The sequence below is a fragment of the Staurois parvus genome, unplaced genomic scaffold (assembly GCF_062004578.1).
Source record: "Staurois parvus isolate SC_StPar_1 unplaced genomic scaffold, SC_StPar_1.0 ptg000025l, whole genome shotgun sequence".
Taxonomy (NCBI): Eukaryota; Metazoa; Chordata; class Amphibia; order Anura; family Ranidae; genus Staurois; species Staurois parvus.
The window spans coordinates 15895388-15909254 of NW_028317821.1; the positions used below are offsets into that span (position 1 = coordinate 15895388).

At 41.0% G+C, this 13867-nt stretch overlaps 1 protein-coding gene across 1 annotated transcript in view; it reads left to right on the forward strand.

Moving 5' to 3' along the window:
• Positions 1–13867, forward strand: part of LOC149471958 (dynein axonemal heavy chain 3-like) — a 710466-nt gene that overhangs the window by 187266 nt on the left and 509333 nt on the right. Inside the window, exon 10 of the mRNA XM_089652692.1 lies at positions 5896–6029. Coding sequence (XP_089508818.1) covers positions 5896–6029 — 134 coding nt within the window. The remainder of the gene's footprint in view (positions 1–5895; positions 6030–13867) is intronic.

The window sequence follows — 13867 nt, forward strand, 5'->3', positions numbered from 1 at the left end:
TACTGCCAAGTAACATAGCACTCCAAAATGGAGTGCATGCATGTGAGCCACATTCCCTATGTGCCAACATCACTTCAGCTTTCTCACTGAAACAAATGGGAGAACAGGTTTCTAACCGACAGAGAGTTTTAAAAAAACGGAATAGTGGGCCAATACCTTAAAGCATAGGTCATTCTTTTGTTATTTATGATGTATGGCAATAAAGACATGATAAAAATCTAAATATCCTTCTGGTAGAAATCTACACAGATCTCCCTTTCCATGTCTTATACTAGTATATTGTATAATGATCACCATTTCTTATATACAGTATAATGCCTGGTGTTCCATACACAAATTTAGAGACTGCCCTGGCATTTTTGAGAATATGCCAGTGCATCTGTAAGAAATGTTCTAAATTTAAGGGCATGGTTACTAAATTGTGTTACAATTTGAATTTAAGCAAACATTTTAGGGGCATGATTTTGATGTGAAAATAAATCCCTTAGACTGCCCTTTGCTTTTTTACATGCTTATTTCAGGCTCTTGAAGATCTTTTTGCCTCACATTCAAAGTCAGCTATGCTTGTACAGTTTCATTTAGGATTTGAGCATTGTCCTGTTGCAGGGGCATCCCTAGGGTTGGTGTCACCCAGTGCGGTAACACTTGGTATCACCCCTCCGACGATTCCCGTAGGATGGGTCGGATCTGCGGATTGAGCATAATGGATCGGAGTTCGATCCATTATGCTCCCCAATCTGCAGATCTGATCCATCCTGCGGGGATCGTCGGCTTGCAACCTATATGAGATTAACTGATCTCTCCATGAGCTCCACGAAAAGGAAAGTTTTAAAGCAAGCCGACGATCCCCGCAGGATGGATCGGATCTGCGGATTGGGGAGTATAATGGATCGGACTCAGATCCATTATGCTCAATCCACAGATCCGATCCATCTTGCTGGGATCGTTGGCTTGCTTTAAAACTTTCCTTTTTGTGGAGCTCATGGAGAGGGTCTGGTGTCACCCCTTGCGATAGGTGTCACCCGGTGTGGCGCAACCCCCGCACCTGCCTAGGGACGCCACTGTCCTGTTTATATACGGTTCTTTGAATGAAATGTCTAGGATGGAAACTCTTTGCATGTACCCAGGCATGCTCAGAGACCTTATCATCTTCCCTCCCCGCATCATCTCAGAAACCAGCTAGTAGTATGATGTGGGAACATCAGTGTCAAGTGCTTTTCCTTGCCTGTCTTGGAACAGGAGGAAGAACAGTGATTTTGCAGCTGAAAATGACTTTACGCCTACTATGCCTACTACTACTTTGGGCCTCAGAGACATAGTAGGAAGATGTTAACAGCTTGGTTAATCACTCCATCTTTCCTCTGCTTGCTACAGTGGTATATTATGCACACATGCCCTGCCTCTTGATTCTACACCCTGACCACTGTTTTAGCTTGTAGATATTTTGCAAATTCTCCCACTTAGAAATCATGGAGGGGTCTGAAATTTACATTGTAGGTGTATTCCCACTCTGAGAGACAGAATTAAAAAAAATTTAAGGAAATCACATTGTATGATTCTTAAGGAATTTATTTGTCTTGCACTGCTGAACATAAGTATTTGAACACCTAAGAAACAGCAAGAATTCTGGCTCTCAAAGACCTGTTACTGTGCCTTTAAAAAGTCCACCTCTACTCCACTCATTAATCCAACTTATTAGCACCTGTCTGAGCCCTTTAAAGAAACCTGTCCACCCCACAGTCAGTCAGATGCCAACTACTACCATGGGCAAGACCAAAGAGCTGTCAAAAGACACCAGAGACAAAATTATGGACCTCCACAAGGCTGGAAAGGGCTACGGGGCAATTGCCAAGCAGCTTGGTGAAAATAGATCAACTGTTGGAGCAATTGTTAGAAAATGGAAGAGGCTAAAGACGACTCTCAGTCTCCCTTGGACTGGGGCTCCATGCAAGATCTCACCTTGTGGGGTATCACTGATGATAAGAAAGGTGAGGAATCAGCCCAGAACTACAAGGGAGGAGCTTGTCAATGACATGAAGAGAACTGGGACCACAGTTTCAAAGGTCACTGTCGGTAAAACACTGTGCCGTCATGGTTTCAAATCATGCATTGCACGGAAGGTTCCCCTGCTCAAGTCATCACATGTCCAGGCCCGTCTGAAGTTTGCCCATGACCATCTGGATGATCCAGAGGAGGCATGGGAGAAAGTCATGTGGTCAGTTGAGACCAAAGTAGAACGTTTTGGTCTAAACTTCACTCGTCGTGTTTGGAGGAAAAAGAAGGAGTTGCATCCCAAGAACACTATCCCTACTGTGAAGCATGGGGGTGATAACATCATGCTTTAGGGGTGCCTTACTGCGAAGGGGACAGGACGACTGCACTGTATTAAGGAGAGGATGAATGGGGCCATTTATTGTGAGATTTTGAGCAACAACCTCCTTCCCTCAGTCAGAGCATTGAAGATGGGTCGTGGTTGGGTCTTCCAACATGACAACGACCCGAAGCACACAGCCAGGATAACCAAGGAGTGGCTCCGTAAGAAGCATATCAAGGTTTTGGAGTGGCCTAGCCAGTCTCCAGACCTAAATCCAATAGAACATCTTTGGAGGGAGCTGAAACTCTGTTTTGTTCAGCGACAGCCCTGAAACCTGACAGATCTAGAGGAGATCTGTGTGGAGGAGTGGCCAAAATCCCTGTTGCAGTGTGTGCAAACCTGGTCAAGAACTACAGGAAACGTTTGACCTCTGTAATTGCAAACAAAGGCCTCTGTACCAAATATTAACACTGATTTTCTCAGGTTTATATCTAAATGTGTTGCGCTTCACAATATGTATTAAATCAATCATAAACATATAACTCAAAATAATATAAGCGTGAAAAAACCACGTGCTTCAAACAATGCAATATCCTATGCAACAAAACATGAATATAAAAATGTATATACAATCATAAATTATTATAAAGTCCACTTTGTGCTTCAAATCTTGCCAGTGCCAATAAATGTGCCGTGCAACACTCCCAGTGCTAAAGAGTAGGTGTAAGCTCACCTTACTGATTAGCCAAACTAAGTGGCTAATATCGCTTTTGTCCCATCAGGACTAAATGGTATTTTCCATGCTGGGTGCTTATTTCCACATTCGAATGGATAGGCTTGTGCTACCAACTTTCTCCCACCAGGGGTCTCCCTCACTTCTTTTCTATCCACACTGAGCCTTGGTGGATAGATGAGGCAAGACTGTATACTGCTTCCTCCTCCCGGTATTGGGGGATAACATAGAAAAGGAAGTAACAATAGTGCCTTATCCTTTTAAACTTAAGTGCTTTTATTAAAGAAAGAATAGCGCACTCACACATTAAAGTGCTATTACAGACAATTAAACTGTGCCCAGATCCTCAGTTTGTACTTGCCGCTTGTTCACATCAGCGTCGTGACGTCAGAGCCCCTCCCCTACGCGTTACGCCACAGGGTCACGTGGCTTCATCAGGGGGGAATACTTATGTTCAGCAGTGCAAGACAAACAAATTCTTTCAAAATCATACAATGTGATTTCCTGAATTTTTTTTTAAATTCTGTCTCTCAGAGTGAGAATGCACCTACAATGTGAATTTCAGACGCCTCCATGATTTGGGAAGTGGGAGAACTTGCAAAATCGCAGGGTTTTCAAATACTTCTGTTCCTCACTGTATGCATGCTGCTCACCTAAAAGCTGCACAGGAACAAAACCACATTTTCCTTTTTGCCTTCCATACATGATATTTATGTGGGGGTTATACCTTACTTATTAAGACCTTTTGCAGGAGCTCTATGGGGGATGCAGTGCTTTAAAGAACTAAATTTCACCTTAATAGTATACATTGTTCATCTGCAAATTATTGGCTGCATTTGCAGTGTCTGATGACCCCACAAAAAGGGAGAAAAATAAAAGCTAAAACAAATAAAAAGGCAAAAAAGACTAAAAAAACCCAAATTGTCAATCCTTAAAGCCTGAAATTAAATTAAATATGTCACCCTTCTTTATTTATAGCAGCACTGTATATACCACACTACAGTAAATAGCTTTGGGTTAGTACATTGCACTATAAAAAAAAACCCACATTCTGTCATCTTGCAATACAGCTGTCCCTCTTGCTCACTAAACATCAAGTCACTGGCACAGAGCTGCTGGGAGAGCAACCTTTCCTATGTGGACTGGGATTTTGCAACATACCATCACTAGCCAAAGTCTTGCATCGGACCTCCTTTTGCAAAGCATTGCAGAATGTGCAGATGAGTAATTCCCCATGAACATCCTGAAAGTTCAGATTCAATCCAAACCACCCCAAACAGAGAAAGTTTGGTCCAAACCTGGGTTCTAGACCCCTACTCAAAGCTTCAAAACAATTTTGAAAACTTCTTTGAATTCAGGAAATAGTGTTACATTTGTAATATATCCTCTCTACATACAGTATGAATAATTCATAAGTAAAATGTGCATATACTGTATGCTTGGCAGCTAACTTATATAAATTTAATTAAACACAAAAGTGATATTTTGATGACCTGTTTTTGGTATCTATGTGTATAATGATATCTTCTGCTCTTCATGTACAAATTGATTTTCTACTTTTTGTCCTGCTTTTTCTTTAAATTGTGTCTATCTAGGCATATCTGTTTTTTTCATTGTTCTAGTTTTCTGTGTACGACTTTTGTATCCTGTGAATTTCCAGACCCTGCATGAACAAGCTGGGAGTCTGGACTTCCACAGTAGCTAGGGGGTCAAGGGTTCAAAAATCTGGTCTTTTTTGTTCACTGCTTAGTGCAGTTTCTGCCCTATCTAAACATTTTTGTAGCTGTTTGTCTCCATTTGGTCGCTTTCATTCTCCATTGGTTGTATCCTATTTATTTGCAAGTACTTTGTCCATCTCCTCAAAATATTCAGAATTTTTGTCCGCTATGACCCTATTTTGCTTTTTTTTAAAAAAAAAAATAAAGAAAATATGTCATTTTTATGCTTATTTGTGTTTTGTGACAAACTTTTTGGGGCAAAAATAGCAAGAAGTTGAGAGGATTCAGGGTCATAGATAGGTTTTTAATTCTCTATACAAGATTTGGGGTATGTGTCAGAGTTACTATTAGGAAGAGTAGATCTTTCCTATAGGCCGCAGAGGCAAAGAGGTGTTTTTTCCTGCATAGCTACTGGGCAGGGTTTCCCCCCCCCCCTTATTATTAGCTATACAGTCTTCGCATATAAGATTAACTGCACTTTCTTCCAATATTGCAAGCCTGATAAGGCTAGTAAAACTAGAAAATGTTCTATGTAACGGAGGTGATCCTTGCAGAAAGTGTTGGTTTGGGTACCAAAAGTTGTGTGTCTCCGGGTCTCAGTAATGGAAATCTAGGGTGATCAAAATCAAAGGTATTTGTATTCTGGTGGTAAGCACTGGATTATCTGGGGTATCAAATTTCCTTGTCTGACCACCTGACATGATTACAACTCTAAAAACCAACTGAAAGAAAACGTTTTGGTGCCAGAACAGATGAAAAAGGCTGAGCATCTCTAAGCATTCCAACAGGCTCGGAACACATTTTGTGTAATAATTGCTGATCAGTAGGGCAGACTTATCATACTTAGAGGTACAAAGCCCATTTAATATCATTCCCAGTTTACAGGATTCCATTTTTGGTTTTGAACATATTGGGGTCTCTGTGCTCTGTGGTATTGCTTCACAGATAATTACCACATCACAAGTTGCTAAAGATTGGTATTTCTGCATATTTTTATATGTATTCTCACTGTTGACATTTTACGTCCTATTAATGTAAATAAATCCATAAATTGTTATATAAATGCAATTATTTTGTTTTGTGTTTATTGGAATTTAACTTAATTCTTTTTATGATGCAATATCTACCAGGCATGGCCTGAAGATGCACTTCAGAAGGTGGCAAATCATTTTCTCGACGATGTGGAAATGTCACAGGAAATCAGAAATGAAGCTGTGTTCATGTGTCATCACTTCCATCAGAGTGTTGTTGCACTCTCAGAAAGGTATTTAATTAAATCTGCAGCATAACTGTTTACCTGAACATTCAAAACCAATGCTTATTGCCAAGCAAGTGTATGCTCTAAAGAAGAGCGCAAAGTTTTGTTGTTTTCACGGAGAATTTTGCTTCTTATTAAATAGACCTTTAAGACTTAGACTAATGTAATTGGCCACTAATGTATTATTAATATAGTGGCTGACTGAGTAGATTGAAACTGCAAGCTTTCAAGACAACTCAGACTTTTTTTTTGGACGTGGTGAAAGATATCTGAAAGCTTAAAAGTACTCTCGTCTATCCAAAAACTAACTTTGTTCTTTATTTTGCTGTACAACCAATGGTTCTCTGTCACCCTTTTTAGATGCTAAAAAAGGTCCACTAGCAATATTATATAGCTTTTCATGGGATTGCTAAACAAGTTTTCTGTTTTGAGCATCAACATATGAGACAATCTTTGTTCTGAATATCTTCAATTTTGAAATTATTGCCTCAACTAACTTCAGTGATATTATTGCCATATTTTGTTATACTTAAAGCAGAACTCAAGTTAACATAGAAATGTTAACAGGTACAGGTTTTTAGTAGAGAAAAGTGTCTTCTGCAAAAAAACACAATTTGGTGTAATAATGACTTTCTAGGGAGCTACTGAGATGTTTGGGTTGTCCTGCCCTTCCCTGTGGTAACCTGCTCTTTAACTGGACATGACAATACACCAACACAACAATGGTGATACTTTTTATAAAATAGCATTAGGCCTTGTGTGAAAGGAACTGGTTGAACAGATTTAACAGTTGCAGGGTCAACACATTATGGACCAACAAAATATACAGAGACATTGTGATGTGAACAGAGATTGTGTTTGCTCTTGTAAGTCATTTGTGAATGGCTCTGCCATAATGTACCAGAAAATTAAAAGAGTAATGAAGATGAATGAAGGAGTCTCCTTAAAATAGATGTCCACTGGCAGCAAACAAGATCTAGTAGAAACCAGCAAGATCAGTACATATGGATTGCCAAATGCCTCAAACTACACAGATGCCCTTTGGATGTCTGACTGATAGCAATTGGTAGCCTAATAACTGTTTCGCCCAGAACAGATGCCAAAGAATTCAGCAAAGGCCACAAATTCCCCAAGCTGGATGGTGATGACTGCAGAATAGATCACTCTGACTCTAGACATTTCTACACCCCTGGTACATCTTCCACTAAGGTCAAACAAGAAGTAACAATTTTCTTGGGCTCCCCTCTGAAGCTTGTACTAGTATCTCATGTCCACATGGGTCCTTGCCTCAGCAACACAGCACTGCCTTCTCTCTTCCCAGGTCTTTGCAGCTTTGCCCTCGAAAGGCAACCAGCCCTAGTCCTGGTTTCTTCAAGTCTCCAGAAAAATCTGTACTGACTGAAGTTCCTTTTTTTACTTGCTCTCAAGGAGGGAGGGATGAACTGCAGTGAGTTTGGGATCTCCTTTGTTTACTAGTGTACACTGCCTCAGCAGACCTGAAAATGGCCAGGGGAAGATATCAGCATCCAAATATAGAGAAAATAGACAATGGTACATGGTCCTTACAATAATGGAGAAGGGCACGCTAAGTGTAAGGACATAATGTGTAAGTATGCAAGTCCATATTTTTACATTATGGCAAAGCTCCAGAGACCTGAAGTACATTTAGTTCTACTTTAAAGAAAGTATGCCTTCCAAGGCAAAGCAACTGGTTCTGTTTATAGCTCAGAACCTATCCTGTGCAGTCCCATTCACCAGCTGGAGAAACAATCAGAGTGTTCTGCACCTGCAAGGCAGCCTGGGTCATTAAAGTTTATTTTAAGCATCATTGCACTATTTATAGCTTTAACTGAGAAAGATTAGTGACTGTTACTGTAATTTCTCAAATCACTTAAGTTTATTACTTTAACTTCATACTCTTAACCTCCCTGGCGGTATGATTATTTCAGATTTTTGGTGCTGAAAGCGGAACCATTTTTTGCATGGAAATATGTATTTTTTTTATTGTAGGCTGTAATTTTTAGGAAAAACTCACTGAAATCTGTCCGAACAAGAGTCTAGTAAACATCCCGGGTATGATAAAATTTGAAACACAAAATCATAAATTATAATTTAATAAATAATCATAAAAATAATATAAAAATAATAAAAAATGTAATTCAATAATATAATCAAACCAAAAACACTGAAATGTGAAATATAGCGCCAAGTTCGCACATTGCTGAGCTCAGTCGCAAAATCGTTTTCAGTGTCCGATGACGAATTTCCCCCACGAATCATTATCACTCAATTCTGCAAGTGGTTCTGATTTACTATCGCTGTTCTCTAGCTGATCTAAACCGCTTTTGACCTAAAGGGACACTTTTTGGACGCCATGGACATTTCTCAGTTTCCAGGCAGAAAGAACAGACAAAATGCAGGCAGGGCGCAGGACAAAGCACTAGGGACAATATGTATGTGAAATTGGTTGAGACAGCAATGTTTTACTATGTAAAATGTAAAAAAAAAAAAATGACATTTTTTAAAATTTTTAAATTTCCCGCCGCCCGCGGCGGCGGCGGCGCCCGTACATCCCGACTTCACAGGGACAGGACACAGAAGCCGGATGCCGGCATCGGCCGGAGGAGAGTGCAACTATCTCCTTGTTAGTCTACCTCCACATAGATTATCCCCGTTTAGTCTATGATAAAAGCTGTTGCTAGACTTATAGGCACAGAGCAGATCCATCAGTGGATCCTTGCTTAGAGGGGGATCTGCCTGTTGATCCCCGCTGAGAAAGACGATAACAGGTCTCTATGTGCTGTCAGAGGGAAACGGACCATCTTTCCATTTCCATCTGACTGTCATCTGATCTGATCAGCCAGATGGATGGGGAACAGATCCCCATCCATCTGTTTTTAGAGGACAGGATTGGATCGGATGCAGGCAGGTGTAAAAGGACACATGCCCATTTACACCCACTGCTCCACAAAGAGCAATGGAGCATCTGGTCGAGTCCATTTAGAAAACAGACAGCTGGACCCGATCGGTCTGCTCGTGTGAGGGGGCCATACAGCTATCCAACTGCACAGTGTCCACCAACCCCTCCATTGGTTTCTGTTCACCCAGTTCGTAAAATGTAAAATACTAATTACAACATACAAAGCAATCCATTTCTGATAGAGCTCAGATTTTGCACTGAAAAAAATAGAGGGAGGCTGGAGAGCTCTTATAGTGTAGTAGGTTAATTCAGAAACAAGGATACAGTGCTTCCACAATAAAAGGAAAAAAGGTCAAAATGAACTTACAACTGCTGTGGCTGCGGTCACTCAGCTAGGGGGCTTTCCTAGTGCGCAGGTGGAGAAAACCTGTTTCCATGCAGGATCCATTTGTCACTCTCTATTCCTTGGGCATTCCCATCCTGGATGCTCTGAGGAGGTTCTCAGGTGAGTGAACGAAGTGGTAAAAAGAGTCAGCAAAAAAAGGGCCCTTAAATAGTTCCATTGATAGAAGAGCCCGATGTGGTTGTTCAAAGGATAGGCACGAGTCGTCTGCTTTAGTAAAACATACAATTACTTCATTTCACTGGATAAAATGCATTTTCTGGCTTTAACTGCTTCCCGACCACCCTAAAGCAGAAATACTATATATACGTGATTTTTCTTTTTGGAGTAGGCATTTCCATTCGAGGCCGCAGCTGTCAATTACCGGGTCCCGGACGGTAATTACTCGCTGGCACCCGGTGATTTCTGAAGATCTCCGACGGGAGGAGAACTGTTTTGTTTACTAACAGTTCCCCTCCTTGTCAGCTCGGGCACACTGATCTGTGTGGCTGTGCACAGGACAGCCATCCAGAGCAGTGTGATTACAGTGAAGCATACAGACACCACCCCCTAGTAAAACACTCCCTGCACACAGTTAACCCTTTGATCGCCCCTCATGTTAACCCCTTCCTGCCCAGTGCCATTAGTACAGTGTCAGTGCTTTTTTTTTTAGCACTGATCACTGTATTGGTGTCACTGGGGATGTTAGTGACACCAAGTCAGTTCCCCCCAGTGTCAGAATGTCCTGTTATAAGTCGCTGATCGCCGCCATTACTAGTAAAAAAAAAGATAAAAAAAAAATCTCAGTATATATACCGCCATTTGTAAATGCTATAACTTTCACATAAACCAATTAATTTACACGTATTGGAATTTTATTTAGCAAAGACATGTAGCAGAATACATTTTGGCATATATTTATGATGAAATTTGATTTTTAAAATTTTTTTACTGGACATGTTTAACAGCAAAAAGTAAAAAATATTGTTTTTTTTTTCAAATTCTCAGTCTTTTTTTTAATAGCACAAAAAATTAAAAAAAGCACAGGCAATCAAATACCACAGAAAGAAAGCTCAATTTGTGGGGAAAAAAAGGATGCACATTTCATTTGGGTGCAGTGTTTCATGACAGCACAATTGTCAGTTAAAGTAACACAGCACCGTAACGCAAAAAATGGCCTAGTCAGGAAGGGTGATAAATCAGGTGGTTAAATTGAGACTTCTTCGGGTCAATTTCTTTATTGGCAACTAGGTGGAATGTAGAGTTTGAGTCAGTGATGTCATATAGGTGGATCACATGTAGCCCATGTAATCCACCTAGATGACAATTGAAACTGTTTAAGGGTCCTTTTTGCGCTGACTCTTTCAGTCATATGAAAATATCACCCAAACTATTTTCTTCACTCCTTCCAAGATCTCCTGCTCTCTAACTCCTTCTTCGCCTCTCCCTATTCTTGTCACCAGGACTTCTCCAGAGCCTCCTCTTTTCTGGAACTCCTTACCCCATCTCCTACTCTTTCCACCATATGGTGCCCCATGAAAACTCATCTCTTCAGAGAAGCCTATCCTACCTCTCCTCCTAATAACTAGAATTTTACTTTCTTCATAAACTCATTCCCCACAGTTATTACCTTTTGTATCAGCTGTCTCTCCTTTTAGATTGTAAGCTCTTACAAGAAGGCCCTTCATAACTTTCTTTATTTTGCAAAGAACTGTGCAAGCACTATTTAAATCATAATGATAAAATATGGACATGAGAGCAGCCACAATTGCTTAATTCAGCAGTTGCTAGGCAAGCAGGAGTTGGGTCATTGTAGTAGCTTGAAAAAGTGTTTTTGTTGCAGTCTTTATGTCGGAGAGACTTCCCATAACTTCCTGTCCTTCTGACTCCCTGCACTGAAAGCAGGAAAAAATAGTGCAAGAACACAGGCAATTGAAGTTGGGCTACTTTCTATTGTAGTCTTAATATTTCATAATATTTTTTTAAATCAAGTAAGTATGAAATATTGTGCATGAATATTTGATATTTAGAAGTTCCGGGCAACAAATACTAAGCTATAGGCAGAATATCTACTCCTACATGTTGAAACTGCTGCTGTTTGTGAAATACAACTGAACAAAAATAAAGGTCAGATTACACCCACAGCTAAGAGACATTGAAAACTGAACCTTCTTTCTCCTTGTCAACGCAAACTGCACTTTTATGGATTACTTAGGTATATACAAACTGATAACAAGCATGCAAGCAGAGGTGGTCTTATTAATAGAAAAAATATAAATTATAATAACATAAATAATTACAAATTATATAAAACATTATCTTATTAACGTAAGTAAAAAAGAACAATAATTACCTCAAACCATTACACTTTTCCCCTAGAGTTTTTATTTCTTTTTTTTAATTTTCTGATTGCTATAGCTTACTATCATTTGCACTTTATCTTTGTTCTTTGCAGTGCTTTATTGAATAAACCTGGCACAGTGTGATTAAAGGAAATTACTTTATTAACTTAGGTAAAAGTGAAGAATAATTACCCCAACCATTACCCTTTACCCCTAGATTTTTTCTTTCTTTTTTAATCTTCTGATTGCTATGCAGTAGCTTACTATAATTTGCACTTAATATTTATTATTTGCAGTGCCTTATTGAATAAACCTGCCACAGTGGAGGTCATTTACTAAACTAGAGAGTGCAAAATCTGGGGCAGCTCTGCACAGAAATCCAGGTTTTAATGCCAAAGCTTAATTGAAAAAGCTGAAGTTAGAAGCTGACTGGCTACCATGCACAGCTACTCCAGATTCTGAATGCACCAGCTTTAGTAAATCTTCCCCAGTTTGTTTAAGGAAAATTCTTCAGAACAGAAAGAGGAAAGAGACAGATCTTTTCTAGAACTTTAAATGTATTCTCCTCCTTTGGAGGATGGGCAGATTAAAACAAAGTGAGTACCATGTAGATAAAAAAGTATATATTTAACAACAAATGAATCTGTCTTCTATAGAGGCCAGGGGCAGACTGACAACTCATGGGGCCCCTGAGCAATAGGGGATCATGGGGCCCCTGTGTCCTTGCCAAAACTCAAAAAAGCCTATGAAAAAGGTACCAGGGGCATCTCATGGGGCCCCCTACTGACCTCGGGCAGTGCCCGAGTTTCCAAATGGTCAGTTCGCCCCTGATAGAGGCTAATTTGTTGTTTGCTTTCATTTCACTGGTTGGCATGAACATGCTACAATTTGACATGTTTCTAGGTTTTAAAAATCAGTTCAACAAGCAGTAGATGTTGACTAGAAGTAACCCCTTTGATGGCATATAGTTTGGGTCTCACATACAGAACACCACCTTAGCATGAAGTGCAACATGTACATGCCACATTAATGCTTTGATTAGCAAATCTGCATGCCAGACTGCCAATTAGTAAAATATCTATTCCTAATCCCAATTGTTCACAGTGGAGCTGTATTTTGCTGCAATATCTTCCTTGCCTATCATGTCTCCTCTTCTTGCTATACCTCACATTTGAAAAATCACACATTTCTTCAGGTCAATTACTGAGCGTACCAACACCAGCATTTAATGTCTTTTATCACTATCAGCACTTATACTGTCATGCGCTGCCTGACGGAGTCTCTAGCAACCCACAGCACGGGATTCCTCAGGGCGCGGGGTCTAAGTCCCAATCTGCTTATTCACCAGGGCCCCTGATGGTGGGGATGGACTTGGAGCAGACTGAGACCATGTCGCGGCCCCTGAGTACCCCCGTCCGTGGTAGAGAGCGGGCAGCAAGGTACCAGAGAAGCAGGCAGAGAATGGTCAGGGTCACGAGCCGGGTTCAGCAACTAATGGGCAGCGTGGTACAGAGGATCAGGCAGAAGAATGGTCAGTTCAAGCCAGGGGTCAAGCAGGAGACAATCAGCAGGGTCAGGATCAATGCAGAGGTCGGCAACAGGAAGCTTCCAGGATCAGATTACAGGAACAGGACAATAAGACCAAACAGCAATTGACATACCTCTTGTCCCGTTTAAATAGCGCGCCCTGCGCTGTCATTGGTGCCAGGTGCATGTCCGCGAGTGCGCATGCGCGGCCGTCGAGATCGCCCAGGTCCCGCTGCCCGCTGGCTAGAGCGTGTCAGTGTTCTGCGCATGCACCACTCGGCGCATCGCGGCAGAACACCTGGTCCCTGACATATACATTTAGGGTGATACACCATAAGCTAATAATCCTTAGTGAATACTAGTAAATATTTGGTCCAGGGCAAGATTTCCCAATAGGCAGTATAGGCATGTGCCTACTGGTGCCCTTCCTAGAGGGGTACCCAAGTCCATCTGTCTGAGGGGAGAGAGAGTGTCCAATACATCAGGCCAAACTTTAGCAGCACAGCACGTGGGAGTGGAGTGCTGAGCGTTAGAGTGCCAAACACTGGGACGCACTCAGAGATCCCACATCCAGCATCAGAAGAACCCCAGCACTACGGTGTTATCTCTGCCTGACAGGTGGAGGCAGCCTCCTCGCCTCTTCTGTTGCCATTTCTAGGGCAGGAAGAGAGCG